This window comes from Sphaerodactylus townsendi, linkage group LG03 (assembly GCF_021028975.2).
Source record: "Sphaerodactylus townsendi isolate TG3544 linkage group LG03, MPM_Stown_v2.3, whole genome shotgun sequence".
NCBI classification, from domain to species: domain Eukaryota; kingdom Metazoa; phylum Chordata; class Lepidosauria; order Squamata; family Sphaerodactylidae; genus Sphaerodactylus; species Sphaerodactylus townsendi.
In genome coordinates this window covers 5,465,905-5,486,070 of record NC_059427.1, presented here as the reverse complement: position 1 = coordinate 5,486,070, position 20,166 = coordinate 5,465,905, and the positions used below count along the sequence as shown (strand labels likewise).

General features: G+C 41.8%; 2 protein-coding genes across 12 annotated transcripts in view; one reads left to right on the top strand and one right to left on the bottom strand.

The window, feature by feature from the left end:
- LOC125428587 (zinc finger protein 883-like) overlaps positions 1–20,166 on the top strand; it is a 1,608,225-nt gene that overhangs the window by 112,939 nt on the left and 1,475,120 nt on the right. The gene's annotated exons all lie outside the window — the stretch shown is intronic.
- Positions 10,002–20,166, bottom strand: part of LOC125428534 (zinc finger protein 345-like) — a 770,962-nt gene continuing 760,797 nt past the window's right edge. For 5 of the 10 annotated variants that reach the window (XM_048488769.1, XM_048488768.1, XM_048488773.1 and 2 more), the window contains 4 exons: positions 20,038–20,108; positions 18,864–18,990; positions 15,556–15,861; positions 10,002–15,352 (listed from right to left, as the gene is read on the bottom strand). In XM_048488769.1, coding sequence (XP_048344726.1) covers positions 13,362–15,352; positions 15,556–15,861; positions 18,864–18,990; positions 20,038–20,108 — 2,495 coding nt within the window. In that variant the 3' untranslated portion in view covers positions 10,002–13,361. The remainder of the gene's footprint in view (positions 15,353–15,555; positions 15,862–18,863; positions 18,991–20,037; positions 20,109–20,166) is intronic. The other 5 variants (XM_048488765.1, XM_048488775.1, XM_048488772.1 and 2 more) reach the window with 4 other exon arrangements.

Below are 20,166 nucleotides of genomic sequence, written 5' to 3'. Positions count from 1 at the left end.
CCCCGGAAACAAACTTCACCAAACCTGGCTGGTATCATCAGGAGTGTCACCTGATGGTACCCTGACATTTTGGTGCCACTAGCCCAGGGGTAGGGAACCTGCGGCTCTCCAGATGTTCAGGAACTACAATTCCCATCAGCCCCTGCCAGCATGGCCAATTGGCCATGCTGACAGGGGCTGATGGGAATTGTAGTTCCTGAACATCTGGAGAGCCGCAGGTTCCCTACCCCTGCACTAGCCTAAGAACTGCGCCACCTGGCGGCCGACAAAATAAAAACCCTAAAATATTTTTTAAAATACACCTCACTTGTGTATAAATCAAGGGGGGCTTTTTCAGCACAAAAAATGTGCTGAAAAATTCGACTTATATGTGAGTATATATGGTATGTGGAACAATGGCCAACCAATTTTGAAACTAATGGATCAAATAAAAATAGGTGAGACTAATTGGTTTACCTACTTCCAACTGAGAAAAGCATTTTTAAAAGACATGCAAGAAAATGGAATAGAACAAACATTGAGTGGCTTTGATTTAATTCTGTGGGACTCAAAGGAAAAGTTGATAAGTAAAATATATACATATCTTCTCTAATTATAGTTAGAATAAAAGTGATTAAAGAAATTATGATAAAATGGGCTCGGGATTTAGATAAAAATATGCAATACAGCAAATGGGAAGAAACCTGGAGGAAACAACAGAAATTTACTTTAATCATGGCCCTACAAGAGAATTTTAATAAAGTATTTCATAGATGATTTGACTCCCGTGAAATTAGCTCAAATAAACAAGAATTGTTCCCCATACTGTTGTAAGTGTAAGGAAAAATTAGGCTCTGGAAAAGAAAAGAATATATTAGGTTGTGGAAAAGAATATATTAAAATACAAAAAAAATGGGTTTGAAATTTTAAATGCTCCCTGAAAATTACTTGTTAGGCATATTCCAAGACAATCCTCCTGTAAAATAATATTAATTTATTTTTATATCTTTCTGTGGGGGCAAGAATCCAGGTGGCGAAGAATTGGAAAAATAAGAAAACTCTGAGTTGCAACACCTGACTAGACTCCTTAATTGAGTTTAAGAATATTGATAAAACTGTTTTTTTGTGGTTTTTCCGGGCTGCGTGGCTGTGGTCTGGTAGATCTTGTTCCTGACGTTTTGCCTGCATCTGTGGCTAGCATCTTCAGAGGTGTATCACAGAGAGAAGTCTGTTACACACTGTGTCCAGACTTCTCTCTGTGATACACCTCTGAAGATTTACCAGACCACAGTCACACAGCCTGGGAAACCTTCAAAAACCAGTTGAATCTGGCCGTGAAAGCCTTGATAAACTTTCTACCTACCTGAAAGACCTACCAGTAACAAGATACAAAGCAACATGGAAGACTTTTAACCAATATCTGGAGTGGAAAATAAATAAACAGTTTAACATGGTAAATCTGATTAGGAAATGGTCACAGTAATTGAATATGTGGAACAGCAAGAAATGATACTCACATTTTTGCTTTGTTTTGCTGTAATTATTAATGTAATTTCTCGTGGGCTGAGAGTAAGAAATCTATATTTTATCTGATTATTGTAAATCTTTTTTTTATTTAGGATTTTTTTTTAATTTCTTAGTATTGTTTAGCATTTTTTAATTTGTATTCTGCAAGTTAAGAGTTAGAAAAGGACACTTAGGAAAGACAATTTTGTGATAGTGGTTATTATTATGTACAGTGTTTTTAACAGAGACAGTTAAGAAACTATAATCTCTTGATAATTACCAAGGAAGTCACAATGAAATTTACTACATGAAATGTATTATGTTTATTTTACTTATGAATTATTATTGTGTTGCCTTTATAATTCAATAAAATTTTATGAAATTGAAAAATAGAAAAAGAAAATGAGCCATTGGTGAGTACCCTTTGGGTTCAGTCGGTAAACCTACAAATCCACCTAACAGTATCCTTTTCTAGCCCACATCTTACTAGCTTTCATGTATCATGGGGGACCTTGTGAAAGGCCGTACTGAAATAAAGGTATGCTTCATCCACATCATTCCCTTCATCCACCAGGCTTGTCACTTTATTATAAAAAGAAGTAAGATTATTGAGCCATGACCAATGTTGACTTTTAGTGATCACAATATTCCCTTCTAAGCAATTTAAGTCTGTCTGTTTAATGATCTCCTTTCGAATCCTGGTATTGATGTCAAACTGACTGGGTGGTAATTGGGACTTCTTTTTCTCCTTTTTGAATATGAGGACAATATTTGCCATCCTCCAGTCTCATAAATTCTCAAAGATTATTGCCAGTTCTGAGATTACTTCTGTTACCTCTTGTAATACCATTGGATGCAATTCATCAGGTGCAGGAGCAGGGACATAGGTATACATTTTTATGGGGAATTTGGGGGCAGGGTCACTCCCCCACCCACCCCTTGGGCATGGCCACGCCTTCCCAAGCCCCACCCCCAGCCTCAGTGCTTATGAAAGCAGCTCTCCGAGGCCCGAGATGGGAGACTCCCCTGCCCTGCCCTCCCCCACCCCCCACCAGCTGGGCTCCCAGCCTGCAGCCCCTCCTGCCCTCCCCTCTGGGCAGAGGCATAACTAGGGAAAATGGAGCCCAGTGTAAAATCTGAGTTTTGCCCCCCCCCATGGGTGGCTGCTGTGATGCTAGAATCCACCCCCAAACAGCATCACTTTTAATGATGTTTAAACTGGAGAGCCCAAATTCTCCTTTTAAATCCACCTTAAAGGGAGAATCTGGGGTCCCCAGTTAAAACAGCATCATTGATGCTGATTTGGGGTGGATTATCCCCCACCCTGAAACAACATCACTTTCAATGTTTAAACTGGGACAGATTCTCCCTTTGAATTCATGCCAAAGGGGGTGGATTTAAAAGGAGAATCTGGGGAAATTTGGGTGCTTTTGCTGTTAGGATGCAATTGTTAAGGTAGCAGCACCAAACATTCAGGGTGTCTTTCGGAGACTCCTAATGATACCACCAAGGTTTGGTGAAGTTTGGTTCAGGGGGTCCAAAGTTATGGACCCTCAAACGCCCCCATCTTCTATTGGCTCCCATTGGAAACAATGGGGGATGGGGTCATCCCCTTTGGGAGTCCATAGCTTTGGACCCCCTGGACCAAACCTCACAAAACCTGGGTGGTATCAGTAGGGGACTCTTCTGATGATACCATCCAGGTTTGGTACAGTTTGGTTTAGGGGGTCCAAAGTTATGGACCCTCAAAGTGTTGCCCCATCTATTAGCTCCCATTGGAAACAATGGGGGATGGGGCACCCTCTTTGGGAGTCCATAACTTTGGACCCCTTGAACCAAACCTCATCAAACCCGGGTAGTATCATCAGGAGAGTCTCCTAAAACATCCCTGAAATTTTGGTGCTGCTAACCTAAAAACTGTGCCCCCTGCAGGCCAAAAACAAAAAAACATTAAAAATAGAAAAAACCCACAAACGGGAGGCGGAGCTTCGGACATGTAATGGGGGGGTTGAACCTGAGAAACCTTACCTATGTCCTTATGCTCTAGATTTGAATGGATTTAGAGTAGTCAGGTATTCCAGTACTACCTTTTTATCTTTTCTGTGCTGAATTTTGCCTACTGCATCATCTGCTCCAGTTCCCCCAGGTTGAGCACTGTTTTACTTTTGGGAGAAGACCAAGACAAAGAAGGTGTTGAGTAGTTCTGCCTTTTCTCTGCTCCCTGTTATCATTTCACCCTCTTCTCCACACACCAGTCCTCCTAGTTCTTCCTTTTCTGCAGATATAACCCAAAAAAGCCCTTTTTATTGTTTTTAACTTTCAGCAAGCCTGCATTGTGCACTTCAGCTTTTCTAACTTTTCTTTTTCCCTGAACATGCTGGCTATTTGTTTGATTCCCCCCTTTTTCATTTCTTGTAGGTGTCCCTCTTAAACCTTAGCTCAGTTGAAAGTTCTTTAGACATCCATCCTGTTTTATTTAGATATCTCCTGTTTTTCCTTATTGGAATTATTTGAAATTGTGCCTTCAATATCTCACTTTAAAAAAACTCCCAACCATCATGCACTTCTTTCTCTTTCAGTATTCTTAACCATGGAATCACACGCATTAGTTTCCTAAGTTTACTGAAATCAGCTTTCTTAAAGCCTAGAATGTGTCTCTAACTACTCTTGGCGTCCCCTTTTTGCTGTGTAACAAACTCCAGGAGAACATGATCACTCACACCTACCCTGTTTCCCCAAATATAAGACATTCCCTGAAAATAAGACGTAGTCGATGTTTTGCTGAAGTTCGAAATATAAGGCATCCCCCGAAAGTAAGACTTAGCAAAGTTTTTGTTTGGAAGCATGCCTGACGAACAGAACACAGAAAAATAAGACATAGTGCATCTTGGGGAGCAAAAATTAATATAAGCCACTGTCTTCTTTTCGGGGAAACACGGTAAGGATCTTGCCTCTTCTACCCCATTAAACCAGGTGATTACTGTTGGTTAGGGTCAGATCTCAAATAGCTGATCCCCTTGTTGCCTTTTCCAGCTTCTGGCAACGAAATTATCTGCAAGGGAAGTGAATAGTGTATGGGTCTTTACAGTCTTGGCAAATTTTGACATCCAACAAATGTCAGGATAATTGAAATCTCCCATCACTCCATCTCTTCTTTCTGAAAGTTTACTCTGTTTCATGCAGACATTATCCAAATCTTCAGTCTGGCTTGGGGACCAAAGTGCTAACGGCAGCGAAAGGCTGAACAGATATCAATTTTACACCCTGCTCAGCAAACCTTGATATAACAATGTGCAAAAAGTTTAATAACGTGAAAGAGTGAAAAACTAAGTCTTACAACAAATAATCAATTCATACATATACCACATTCATACTTACAAACTCTCATACAGCTTATACCTCTCTTACAGCATACCTAATTAATTTACTGTAATGTAAGTATAGCATTAAAACATGTTACCACAGAAAGGAAATAAGCAAATATAACCATTATTCAACACAAAATAATGCTCTATCCAGTTCTCCAGGAATCTCCTGGGAATCTCGCCAATGATGCTGGAAATCTTCAGTTGTCGTACCAATATCCTCAATTAAGAGACAGATAGAACAAGCAATGAAGTTAGTCATTTCAGAATTGGTTATGCTCTAACAAGTAGCTCATACAGTAGACTTGGTAGCAGACACATAGCTATAAGGGGATGGGGTGGGGACCGGCACAAGTGGGTCACATGCCCCCCAGATGCCTCCCCCTTCCCATCTTGCCCCGCAAGATAAGTGGGGCATGGAGGGGGGGGGGCTGAGCACAGGGGGTGATGCGGGGGGGGGGACAAAGACCTTACCACACACACCCGCTACCCAAAAAGGCCATCCAGGCTCGCAGGGGGCCTGGCAGAGACATTCCTGTGCACCCCTGCCACTACTTCCCATTCCCCCCCACCCCTTGCCACTCTCCCCCACTCCTAGCCACCCTTCCTCACCCTCCCCCACCTCTTGACTCCCTCCACCCCTAGCCACTCATTTCCATTTTCCCCACCCCTTGCCATCCCTTCCCATCTCCCCTACCCTACCCATCCCTTGCCACCCATTCCAAACCCTACCCAATCCTTGCCTCCCTCCCACCACCCCTAGCTCAGCTGGCATTGTTCTTGAGAGGTAGTGATTTTGGGGTGACTTAGTGAAAAAACCATAAGGATCCATGAGGATCTGTATTTTCCAAGCAGGTTTTTGCGCCACTGCGGAGCCATGGAGCATGGGATGCATAATTGTTGTGTTCAGACACATGGCCAGGGGCTTGGATTATGATTTGATGCTGATTTGGGGGTGACAGTGTAAAAATCATAAGGATCCACTGCAGCGCCACAGAACATGGGATTTGTGATCGTTTTGTTCAGATATGTTGCCAGGGGCATGAGCTGTGATGTGCTGGTGATTTGGGGGTGACCAAGTACAAAAATCAGGAGGATCCATGTGTTTTGACAACATTTTTGTGCCACTGTGGTGCCATGGAGCATGGGATGCAGGATTATTGTGTTCAGACATGTGTCTAGGGGTACGAGCTGTGATGTGCAGGTGATTTTTGAGTGGCCAAGTAAAAAAAGAAAGAGAATCCATGAGGATCCGTTTTTTCAAGGAGGTTTTGCACCACTGCGGCACCACAGAGCGTGGGATGCCTGTAGGCTAAGACATGTTCTATAGTTTCATGGTGGTTTCATTTCATTCCAATGCAAAAATCATATGAATTCATGAGGACCTTTAAAATCATCTGGATCCAGCTTTTACCCATATTTGTGAGTTTGGGCATGTTCTATAATGTGATGGTGACTTTGAGATGACCTGGTGCAAAAAAACTTTGTTTTTCGTGGTGGGGGAGGGCGGCTGCCCACATGGGGGTGAAGGGCGCATAACTCAGATTTTGTCCTGGGCTCCATTTTCCCTAGCTACACCTCTGCTTGGTCATACTTATTCCATCCAAATAAATTCCATCAGTGTGAAAGTTGGCATAAGTATAGCATGAATGTGATCTGTGGTAAGACTCCATGCTTTCAGGGAAATCCTCCTCTTCCTCAGATAGCCAATTCAAATTGTTGTTGAAGGTGATCTTTTTAGGAAATTAATCTGAATGTATCTTCTCCTAATTTCATTATGGGATTTTGCACTTTGTTATATTGAGGTTTGCTAAGCTGGGTGTAAAATTTACTTCTCTTCAGATCTGTAATAGACCCCCATGATGACATCCCTGTTGTTCCTCATCCCCTTAATTTTTATCTAAATGCTTTCAGCCTGGCTCACCTCATAGGTGTAATCATCTCTGATATACAATACTGCTCTTCCTCCTTTCCTGGTTGGTCCATTTCTCTGAATTAGGTTATACCCTTCAGTTATTATATTCCAATCATGAGATCATCCCACCATATTTCACTGATGGTAAGGATGTAGGTAAAGGGGGGGGGGTTTCTGGGTTCAACCCCCACCCCCTATTGCATGCCTGAAGCTTGTTTGTGTATGTGTGTGTGGGGGGGGGGGTTGTATTTTTAGTGTTTGTTTCAGTTATCAGGGAGCACAGTTTTTAGGCTAGCAGCACCAAACTTTCAGAGATTTTTTGGGAGATTCTTCTGATGTTACCGCCCAGGTTTGGTGAGGTTTGGTTCAGGGGGTCCAAAGTTATGGCCTCCCAGAGGGGGTACCCCCCATTCCTTTTGAGGGTCCATAACTTTGGACCCCCTGAACCAAACTTCACCAAACCTGGGTGGTATCATCAGGAGAGTCTCCTAAACATATCCTGAAATTTTTGTGCTGCTAGTTTAACAATTACACCCCTGACAGCAGGCACCCCCCCAAATTTCCCCAGATTCTTCTTTTAAATCCACCCCTTTGGCATGGATTTAAAGGGTGAATCTGAGGTCCCCAGTTTAATCAGAGGTCCTTTGACACTCACTTCTCAGATCTAAACAATCCTCACAAGTTCCGAAATCTTTCTAAATGTGACTTCTTCCTCTCCCTTTGCAGGGAAAACGTTGGAGATCCCGCTAGGTTTTCCTTGGATTTTCTCTCTTCTCCCTACCTTCCTGGGCCAGCCACCATTTCAGAATTATCAGAAGGTTTGGTGTGGTTTTCCTGCTAGCCTCTTTTTTAAAAAAATGTTGGTGAAATTGACAAGGCTAGTTTTATTAACAAAGCTCTTGCCAGCCTGCCTCATCTCTCCCTCTCCCCCAGCTGCCAATGTCTTCTTTCCTCTCTCCCTCCCTCCCTCCCCACCTTTTGCCACACTTTATGTAAGTATTACTCAGCATAGCACGTAGTCATTACTTATAGTCATTAATTATAGTCATTAATTCAAAATGAGACATTGCCTATCCGAGTTGGGAAGAAACAGTGGGAGAGAAAGAGAGATTGACTCTAGCCTTGAGGGGCATGATCTGCAGTTCTGCACTTTGAATGGAAGCTACTTTCTCTCAGATTAGAGTCCACCTGCTCTTAACCACTACACGCTAGCTCTCATGGGCCAGAAATGCTTACATCATATTTTCTCCCATACTTTTAGTAGATTCTCAATTAAAATGTTATTGCAGGGAAAGCGTAAATCCCAATTAGTTAACTTCAGCCACAACCACAACCCTGTCAACATTATTACAAAGTTCTTACTGTTATTGATCTTACTAAATGGGGGCCAGTGTTTGTGACATGCTTTGGTTCAGTTCCATTTTTTTATTTTGGTTGGTTCTACAACCCTATTCCTATTTCACAGTTTCTTGAATGTCTCCCTCCCTGCAAGCTTCTCAGCGATCTAAGATCTGCTTTAAGAGCTCCTAATCCCTTTCTTTCAATCAATATGGAATAATTTTACTAATCATTGTTAGTTATACTGTTTGGAAATACTAAGAGAGTTCAAGTTTAGTTTTGTAAATGTGGAAAATGAGCATGTGGAGCAACACTTTTGTTATAATATTGAGGACAGGGATTTATTTTGAGTAGTTTACACTCCCTGCTAGCATCAATACTATTTTTAGCAATGACTAAATAGTGCAATAGAATTTAGAGAATAGAAAAGTGAAATTATACAAGATACAAGCAAATATAAAGAGTATATTATAAAGCATCAAGTTCCATATCACTAGTTATAAAAGCTCTTAAATAGAAGAAGAAGAAGAAGAAGAAGAAGAAGAAGAAGAAGAAGAAGAAGAAGAAGAAGAAGAAGAAGAAGAAGAAGAAGAAGAGGCGGCGGAGGAGTAGGAGTTTGGATTGATATCCCCCCTTTCTCTCCTGCAGGAGACTCAAAGGGGCTTACAATCTCCTTGCCCTTCCCCCCCCCCACAACAAACACCCTGTGAGGTAGGTGGGGCTGAGAGAGCTCCGAAAAGCTGTGACTAGCCCAAGGTCACCCAGCTGGCATGTGTGGGAGTGTACAGGCTAATCTGAATTCTCCAGATAAGCCTCCACAGCTCAGGCGGCAGAGCTGGGAAACAAACCCGGTTCCTCCAGATTAGATACACGAGCTCTTAACCTCCTATGCCATTGCTGCTCCTTAGTTTATTAGTTTATTTATTGTGTAAGGTAATCAGTATAATGTTAATGTAGGCTCCAAAGCCACAGAATTTAATCAGGCTTTTTTTAAAAAAAACCACACATAAATATGAAAACACACAAATGGGCACCAAAAGTCAAATTACTAGTCATTAAAGCTTACAAATCAATATTTTACTCTGTAGGTAAAGTGATCACTGATCACAGCTTTAAAAAAATGTTGTACTTAATATGGAAATCTATATATTGTTAATGTATGTTACCCCAAACCAGAGAATTACGTTAATAATTTAGTGCATATAAACATGCAGTAATTTTGTAAAAGTTTTACATTGATAAAATTGCTAGCTGTAAATACAAGTTACTAATGTACAAACAGTATTTGCATATTTAAAATACTAATGCATGTTGTCCCTTTAATCTCTATGTATTTCCAAGTAGTAAACCTAACAAAGAGCACTGACAGATGGCTATATGGCCATCTGTCAGGAGTGCTTTGATTGTGTATTCCTGCATGGCAGATGGTTGGACTTGATAGCCCTTGTGATCGCTTCCAACTCGATTCTATTAGAAAAATCATTGCCATTTTGATTATGAAAATGACACTCGGAGCTCTTAAAATAGATCTTAGATTGCTCAGAAACTTGTAGGGTCCAGGTTTAGTACTGCAAATATGAAAAATTAGGATGTGGAGAAACACTTCTCTCATAATAATGAAGACAAAGATTGTAAATATCCCTGCATAATATCAACACTATTTCTAGTAATGACCAAACAGTACAATAGAATTTAGAGAACAATGAAATTGTACAATATGAAAACAAATATAATGCATGTACTATAAAGCACCATATGCCTTATCACTGGTTTAAAAGCTCACAGATCACAAGTTTACTTACTGTGTAGGATGATCACTTGATAAAAAGCTTGTTAATCATGATTTTACTTCAGTGTGTAAGTGAACTTGATGTTAATGTAGACCCAAAACCAGAGAGTCAAGTCAATAATTTCTTACAATTGTTAATATGCAGAAAAATGGAGAACATTGGTACTAATATTTTAAGGTACTAATGGGTTGGCATTTATTGCATCTTCAATGGATTAATGCTAGTCCCATTTAAACTCATGTACTCCTAAATTTGGGGACTAACAGCCGAGCACACCTGTTCGTCATTTATTCTTTTAAAACGTGGTACAATACCTATTTGGATTGAACACTGGTTGAGCAACCAGCATAACTTTGATTGTTTCAAAGAGATTGGGAGCTCTGGTAGCAGATCTTAAGATCACTGAAAAACTAATATGGTCCAGAGTGGTGAGTGTATCCATGGGGGTAGTCTGGTATGTTCAAGCTGTTTTGTGTAATTATGAGCATTCATGATCTTATTTGTCTTGCAGGACACTGATGAAGGCTATCAAAACAGAACAGAACTGGCAGCATGTCTGAGAATTGTTTGGAAGTGTTTTGGATAAAACTGCTGAACAGCTTGAACAAAATAAAGAACTATGACCCACTACAAGTGTTTGTTAAGGATCTTAATGACAAAAACTCAGGAAAGAAAACTTTTATCACAATGGACTCTTTGTTGTTTTGTTCATATTATACAGTGTTTTTCCATCATTTGTGTACCAATGTCTTCTTTGATATGGCCTTCTCCCACCGCTGTATCTCCCTCACCCTATAACCACTGGCCTCCCCAAGATGAAATTAAGATTCCAGCCCTCACAACAATACCACTCCCACCACTAAGTAAATCTAGGTCTAGAGCACCCATGCCCAATACTAATCAATACTAACAACTAATGTTAATTAATGCAAATACTAAATCACTCCAGGGGTAAGTTTCAGCATTCCCTCAACTAGTTTCTCCAGCCCCTTACCAGTGATCTTAGAGGCTCCTTAAACAATTAAAAAGCTTGGTGTTTATCGACCTGATGGACTGGAGTCTCTAATAGCAATAAGAACAATCCAGCAACTCTCAGTCTTCTTCATCAACTCTAATTAATTCCCAGCAGCTCCAAGCCTCTCCGACAAGCTTCACAGCACTCCGAAGGAAACCCTGAGTCTCTCCCAATCTCATGCCTCCAGCTCCAGCAACTGTATGAGGTCAAGGTGGATAGAACTTCTCAACTCCTTTCTACATCCTTAACTCAGATCCACTCTAATATTTAAATTATCTAATAATTGCTATAATCCAGTAATATATGCTTCCAATTGTGGTTAGTGGCTAAAAACAAATTAAAACTAAGCAAAAACAAACCAAAAAAACTCCACAGAGCTCTTTTCCACAGCATCCAGCTCCAGTGCCATTTTTAGCAGTGATTTTTTACCTTGGCACTCAACTACATGATCTCTGAGGTTCCCTCCAACTCTCTGATTCCAACTCTCCCAGATAGAAGCTTGGCCACTAATACGTGAAGTAGAATCAGAGATTCAAATCTGCTGCTAAGCAAACAGCACTGTTGGTATGTAGGAGGTGGGGTATGTTTATAAGGTGAAACAGTACACAGCTCAGTCAAGCCACAGTCAGGTAGCTTCAATACATGTTCCTTTGGTTCATCATAAATGTTAGTATTTAACACTGGATCACTAACATGGCTGCCTGTTGGCAATCATCACTGACTTGCTGGCTGCTAAGTGGGAGTCAATTGTTCATTGATCATGTCACTATCTAGAGACAGGTAGAGCCTGTTTGTAAGTTTACTTTTTAAAGTATGGGACACAGCGAATGGCACCAATTCACAAATGCGCACTCTCAGGCAGCTGGATGGCAATCCCACATTTGCCCCTTGCACAGTGAAGGAAGCATCTACTTGGCATGACGGTCCCAGGTTCAATCTCCACCATCTTCAATTCTGGGATAATTCTGAGGTGACTTGGAAGATCAAAGCCCGATAATTCACCAGGGAAACAGATCAAGTATTTGGCTGATGGGGAATAGCAGCTGTCAAATGAGGCATGTTCAGCCACTGAAAGAGTTTGTAGTGAAGTTCCTGGCATCTGCTTTGGGTTGCCTACTGGGAGTCAGCTGGGATTGACTGGGAAGTTAAGGCCAAGTTATTCTCAGCAAAGCAAGTGATCAACAACTGAGCAGTGGCCCCTGGACCAAATGGCTTCTTTGAAAGGTGGTCTCTATGGCATAATATCCTTATTTAGGCATCCCTCCAAAACCTCACTGTCAGAACAGAGGCCCACATTTCTACATAAGGATAACTCTTTAATTGTTGGGAGCTGGCTCTGAAGTTCATCTATAGATGGTAGTTCCTTTTCCTTTGCGCCTTTGTAAAAGAGAAAGAGCAAACACAATGGCTCCACAGATCTGTTTAATGTACTTTTCTCTTGTGAGCTGGCTACAGCAGCAGCAGTGACACCAGCTTTGTCCATGACTAAAATCAAGTTCAGGGCATTCTCTGAGAGTTCAGTTCCCTGGTTTTTTATTTGTTAGATGGAGTAGTTAGGTAACCAAGCAGTTGGTGGAGCATTAGCCTCTCATGAGGTAGCCAGAGAGTGAAATAGTTAGCCAGCAGTTTGAGGAGAAAGACTCAGGAGCAAGACTTTAGCAGAGAATTATGCCCAAGAGCTCAAGTATGCAGTGGCTGCTCAATACTTGGAGTGGGACAAAGAACTCTGAGGAGGAAGGAAAATGCGATTGGGACAAAGGAAGCAGCAGAGTGATGTCAGCTTCACATCAGCCCAGAAGACTTATGCCTGCAGAACAAAGAAATGACCTAGCAGAGAGCCAATGGAATGCAGGTGCTGGTCTGACAGATGGTAAGGGCTGTTCAACAACAGAATACACTGCCTGAGGGTAGTGGAGTATCCTTTTTGAAGGTTTTCAAACAGAGGCTGGATGACCATCTCTTGAGGGTGCTTTATGTGTCCCTGCTTGGCAGGGGATTGGATGGGATGGCCCTTGTGGTCTCTTCCAACTGTATGATTCTATGGCACTAAATGTTCAGTGAGAAGAGTCGCAAATGACACCAGATATTCCAAGGTGGGTAACTTTTCAAAGGACCAGGTGTCCTTGACTTTATTGGATGTTGGGCTATTTTGATGGCTCAGAGATTACCCATTAACTAGAAATGATCTTGTTTTGCTTTGATGAAACATTCTTTGAAGTAGAGCTATGGTTGTATACCTGCCTTGGAATGAAGGAGAGTATGTAAAAGTGCTTGTGACATCCTGCCTCCATGATGAAATGTACTCTGGACATGATGAGCAGGAGTTTTCAAATGGGTGCAAGAACAAAGAGAAGATTGGGGATCAACTTGAGGTGTTTCAATTGAGGAGAGATCAGGAACCCAACATTGAACCTTCAAATGGTTTCTCCTTGGTGTTGGTTCTCAAATGTTGTTCACATCTGCATCTCTGTGACTGAACTTTCGTCTACAGTGTAACCATTCCAAAGGTTTATCCTGTGTTCTGAGAAGCTGTGCAAGACTTCTACTTTATCTGTTTTCACACTCTGAACATTTGAAAGGTTTCCCACTTGTGTGGCTTCTTTGACATTTTTGAAGATAGCTACTCCAACTGAATCTCCCTCCACTGAGCATTGAAAAGGTTTCTCCCCCATATGGGTTCTTTTATGTGTGTAAAGATTGGAGCTGTGACGGAATATCTTTCCACACTCTGAACATTCAAAAGGTTTCTCCCCTGTATGGATTCTTTTATGTGTTTCAAGACTGCGATTGTGACTGAATCTCTTTCCACACTCTGAGCATTCAAAAGGTTTCTCCCCTGTGTGGGTCCTTTGATGCTTTTGAAGACTGCTACCGTCACTGAATCTCTTTCTACACACTGAACATTCAAAAGGTTTCTCTCCTGTGTGGGTTCTTAGATGTTGTTGAAGTTTGTCCCTCCAACTAAATCTCTTTCCACACTCTGGACATGCAAAAGGTTTCTCCCCTGTGTGGGTTCTTTGATGATGTTGAAGACTGTCACTCCGACTGAATCTCTTTCCACACTCTGAGCATGCAAATGGTTTCTCCCCTGTGTGGGTTCTTTGATGTGTTTGAAGATGACTACTGTCACTGAATCTCTTTTCACACACTGAGCATTCAAAAGGTTTCTCCCCTGTGTGGATTCTTTGATGTGTTTGAAAATGACTACTGTCACTGAATCTCTTACCACACTCTGAGCATTCAAAAGGTTTCTCCCCTGTATGAATTCTTTTATGTGTATGAAGATTCCCAGTGTGACGGAATCTCTTTCCACACTCGGAGCATTCAAAAGGTTTCTCCCCTGTGTGGGTTCTTTGATGCACCTGAAGATGGCCACTCTGATTGAATTTCTTTCCACACTCTAAGCATTCAAAAGGTTTCTCCCCCGTGTGGATTCTTTCATGCCTTTGAAGTTGGCCAATGCAACTGAATTCCTTTCCACACCTTGAGCATTCAAAAAGTTGCTCATTTGTGTGAATTCTTAGGTGCTGTTGAAGAGCGCTTCCCTGACTGAATCTCTTTCCACACTCTGAACATTCAAAAGGTTTCTCTCCTGTGTGGTTTCTTTGATGCCTTTGAAGATTGCTATTGAAACTGAATCTCTTTCCACACTCTGAGCATTCAAAAGGTTTCTCCTTTGTGTGAGTTCTTTGATGCTGTTGAAGATTGCTACTTTGACTGAATCTTTTTCCACACACTGAGCATTGAAAAGGTTTCTCTCCTGTGTGAGTTCTTTGATGTTCTTGAAGATGGCCACTCTGACTGAATCTCTTTCCACACTCAGAGCACTGAAAAGGTTTCTCTCCTGTGTGAATTCTTTGGTGTACAAGGAGCTCTGATCTGTATTTAAAGTACTTTCCACAGAGAAAACATGTATGTTCCTTAAATTCATTGTGCTTTATAATATGTACATTACCCTTTTTTCCATCAGAAGTCGTTCCACTCTCGTAGCAAATTAATGGTTTCTCTCCTGCATGAATCATTTGTTGTTGAACAAGGTCAGATTTCTGTGACAAGCTCTTGCCACAGTCTGAACAGCTATAAGGTTTCTCTTCTGTATGCATTTTTTGATGCCTAAGGAGCACTGCTCTGCAAAGGAACTTCTTTCCAGATTCTAAGAATTGACTGGTCTTCTTTCCACTGTGCATTTGCAAATGGATCTCATATTGGGTTTGATCTGAGATGTTCATTCCACACTCCAAGCACTTAAATGCATAGTCCACCATGTGGATTACTTCACAGAAATCCCATTGTTGGCCTGGAATGCATTTCTCCCTCTTCTTGACCATGTGCCTCTCTGGTCCATCTTGATTTCTGATGTTTACTTTCAAATCTTCTTTTTTTACTTTCTCTGGCAATAGCTGATACATTTCCTCATCATCCTTATTCCCCTGCTCATCCCCTGCTGGAATAAAAATGGGATCTCGTTAGTCTCCATTCAAGGAAGTCTGATCTTCCCTTGAAGTTCCACACAGACACAAAACATTTCAGTGGTTTTTTTCCCTCTATGCATTGAAAGGCACACTAATAGACACTTTAAATGGACATGAAAACCTGCCACATCAGAAAGCCTTGGTTTGCAGTCTAACGATTTATACAGCTTCTCACCTGAGTGAATTCTTTGATGTGAAGTAAGGGCTGATTTATTAATATAGGTCTTTCCATACTCCATGCCATCACCGAGTTTCTCTTCTGAGGAAATTTGCCTCTTGGGAATAACACTCTCATTCTTATGGAACATTTTTCTAAAGGCTACACTTCCATTTCTCTTTTTCCTGGAGCAGATTGTCTGGTTAGCATGGAGGTCTTCATTCTTTTTTGTTCTGCTTGACTCTTCTTGGACTGGGGTTTCTTTGGAGTCTTCACCCTTGGCTTTTCTCACAGAGAACTCCTGGAATCTCTCTGCATTTCCTGCTAAAAGAAAGAAGAGGTCCATTCAGCACCTACATAAGAAGCCAAACTACCCATCTGATATTGCTCATTAATGGGTGTGTATTTCCTTAATCAGACCTTCTCCCACAAGATGGGCTGCTGGTCACACAGTAACTCCAGCCTGGCAATCCCAAGTGAGCAGTTTTTATATTTTGCATTTCCCTCTGCTCCTCAAACTCCCCGTATGTATTTAAAGGGGGAAGCGGCAAAGAATAGTTTCTGCACTGTTCATGAATGACCTGTCATGTGGCTTCATTGAATCTCTGCTATTGATGATGGAATAGAACAGAACATGAGAAGGATTTTATACCCCATTTTCCTGTACCCTCAAGTGTCTCAATGGAGCTTACAACTCACATAGTTGTCACCTCCTCACAACAGGCTACTTGTGATATAGGAGGAGCTGAGACAGTTTAGAAAGAAATGTGATTGGCCCCAGCTGGCTTCATGTGCAGGAGTGGGAAGTCAAACCACGCTCTCCAGATTAGAGCCCACCACTCTTAACCACTACGCCACACTGGTTCTCTAGAAGTTACAATATCTAGTCCTATAACTGGACATAGATTTTCTATCTAGTTGTGATGAAATTATTTGCTGGAGGTGGGGAGGGAGAAGCTAGGACTTCACTGAGTGAACCTCACAGTTCATAGGGGACCCTCATGGTTTTTTGGAAAAGGTAGAAGTTGTGGGGAGGACAGGAAAGGCCCAAAGACAACTAGGGGATGGCTGTAGCAAAAGTCCTTTGAGCTCCTCCAACTTGGCTGTTCTTAAGTTCCCTCTCATCTTTCCCTGGAATATCCCATATTTGAGGATATAGCAGCTCCTGAAGAGCCCCAGCTGAGCTTAGCCCTGGAAAGAACTTCAGGGCATTCCCAATTACAGCCCCAGAAGGCCTTTCCCAGAAGGCTTTGTGATTTTGACAAACTAAGAGTTGCTATGAAGTGAAAGTGGAATTTGCCAGGCCTATTTCTTGCTCATTCCCTTCACATAATCATGACGGGCACTCACTCACAGCCAGCTAATCTGAGAAGGAAATACTCTTTGAGACCATCTGGAGAAACTCTCCAACCTTTCTGTAGATGTAATTCCTTTGTCCTTCTCCAGCATAGTCTCTCTTATATGTGAGCCTTCTTTGGCACACATAGAGAGAAAGTGATTGTTCTTATATTGCGGAAATTAAGAAATCCAAGGAACCGGATTATCTTTCCTGGAAGAACAAAAACCTGGTCAAGATTAAAGCCCAGCCAGTGCAAGGGGGATGGATCCATTCCAGATCACAATCAGAGGGGGTGAATGTAATCTCATCTGGGGACAAGTGTGTGGTAATTATGTTGTCATGCAAGCCTAAAGCCAGATTGCGGGCCATTTCTGAAAGCTCTACCAGTCATTCCTTGATACCATAGACTACTCAGACTCATGGAGCAAAGCAAGTGTAAAATGGATGCCAAATCTTAGTTCAAGGGCTTTAACATCAAGAGTGTCTGCTGGACACATGACATTGATCTTTCTCCCTCCTGAAACAAGCATGCACAGCATAATGCCTTCCCAGAAGGCTCAGTCACTTGAATCTGGATAACAGCAGCATTACCTTGAGAAGGTACACCTGTATCCGATTTTACAAATAACTTGCAAATTCTACACCCTGATTCCATCAGCAAACCAGCAAGGTCATCCTGCACTCCCCCCCCCCCAAAAAATGTTAATTTAATCTTAAACTTCCTGCCTACCATTAGAGAGCCATCAGCCTTGGGAAAACAGAAGGGATACCAATATTGTAATCAAGGTGAGAAATTGCCTCCATGAATTTGTCTAATCCGCTTTTACTGGCAGCACAATTAATAAGCACATCCCCTTTCCCCATCTCCCATTATTCCCTCTTTCTGTTTCCTGAAAGTCCCATAGTGGAGATTTCCTGTAATCAAAACAATCTCCCAATGAGTGAGATCAACATCAATACCAGGAAAGATTCTAGACTAGATCACTAAGAAGACAGTCTGCAAGCACTTGGAAGGGAATAATGTGATCACTGAAAATCAAGATTGGTTTCTCAAAAACAAGTCACGCCAAAAAATTTTATCTCTTTTTTTGATAGAGTGACAAACTTGGTAGATTAAGTTAATGCTGTGGATGTAGTATACCTTGATTTTAGTAAGCCCTGTGGCACTCCACTACTCACTTCTCTCTAGGATGAAAATGAGACATTTATGAGCACTCTTTGTGTTCGGCCAGTCAACCAATTACAAATCCATCTAGCAATTGCATTGTCTAGTCCACATCTTTCCAGCTTACTTGCAAGAATATGATGGGACACCTTTTTAAAGGGTTCTGTCCTGGGCCCAGTGCTATTCAATATTTTTATCAATGGATAATGAAATAGAAGGCATCAAATTTGCAGATGATACCAAATTAGGAGGGGTAGCTAATACCCTGGAGGACAAGGGCAGGATTCAAAATGATCTGGACAGATTAGAGAGCTGGGCCACAACAAACAACATGAATTTCAACAGAGATAAATGTAAGATTCTACACTTAGGCAGAAAAAATGAAATGCACAGATATAGAATGGGTGACACCTGGCTTAACAACACTACATGCGAAAGGGATCTGGGAGTCTTAGTGGAACATAAACTAAATATGAGTCAGTAGTGTGATGCAGCAGCCAAGAAAGCCATTGCAATTCTGGGCTGTCAGTGGAATTCACTGCCTCAGAGTGGTAGAATCTCTTTCTTCAGAGGTTTTTAACAGAGGCTGGATGATTATATGTCAGGAGTGTTTTGATTGAGTGTTCCTGCATGGCAGGGGTTTGGACTTGATGGCCCTTGTGCTCTCTTCCAACTCTTCTATCACCCCACATCCTTGAGGCCTCCAAAAGGGAGAAAGTAGCAGAACAGGACTCAATACAATGGATGGCTGTTCAAAATTTTGATTCATGCATTATCCCAAAGCTAGCAATTTCCCTTTTGCCACTTATGAGAAATGCTTACCCAGAAAAGCAAAACTCCTGTAATTCTCCAGCATGACTTCCATGTAGAGAGCTCTTTGGTTTGGATCCAGCAGAGCCCACTCTGCCTCAGTGAAACACACAGCTACATCCTCAAAGGAGACTGGAGACTGTAAGGAGAAACATGTCTAAGTTCCTCGTCAGAGATCATGCCAGGCAGAGACAGCACTCTAGGAGGGAATATCCTGGGAGGGGACCTAATGAAGAACTGGGGATGTGTATAAGGAAGAAGAAGAGTTTGGATTTATATCCTCACTTTCTCTCCTGTAAGGAGACTCCAAGGGGCTTACAATCTCCCTTCCCTTCTCCCCTCATAGCAAACGCCCTGTGAGGTAGGTGGGGCTGAGACAGCTCTGAAGAACTGTGACTAGCTCAAGGTCACCCAGCTGGCATGTGTTGGAGTGCACAAACTGATCTGGTTCACCAGATAAGCCTCCACAGCTCAAGTGGCAGAGTGGGGAATCAAACCCAGTTCTCTAGATTAGAGTGCACCTTACAACACAAGCCTTTATTGGCATATAAAACAGGTCAAAATTTTAAAACAAAACAAGGTTAAGAAATACAGTTAAAATTGCTAAAATTACTAATTTCCAGTATAAAATTTGCAACAGTTTCACAAAAGAGCACATCAGAGCTGTTCAGGAGATTGGGTATCTTATAACACTCATGCCACTGAGAACATTGCAAGAAAATGGAATTCATGTATTTCATGCGTATCTTATTGTATTTAGGGCATAGAAACAAAGAATGGTCAAGTGTTTCAACCGTAGTCCTATCACATGAACAAACTCTTTTAGAATGTTCCATATTCTTAAATCTTCCCTCCAGCAGAGCTGATGGCAGCACATGACATCTTGCAGTAGCCAAGGCTCTCCTCTGGGTGGGATCAATCAGCAGACGAAGATATGCTGCCATAATTCCACGCTCGCATGGGATTAATAATGTAGTCGGAGAACAGGTTGTCTTGGCAGCACGAGTCAAATTATGAAAATCTAGAGTGCACCTGCTCTTAACCACTACAGCATTCTGGCTCTCAGTATGGTGGCTTTCAGGGACTCTTGCCTGTGCTCCTCAGTATCAGATGCAGGAGAAAAGCCCCCCCCCCCCACCAAAGAAAGGAGGGGGAATCCAAACTGCCCCCTGTTCATCTTCTTTACCTGGACTACAAGTGCAACTGCTGTTCCTTCAACTCTCTGAAGAGAATGGATCAACACTGTCTCTTCACTGCCTGTGAGGGAGAATAAATTGCAACAAAGGGTATTAACCTCCACTTCTTTGGCTCTGCC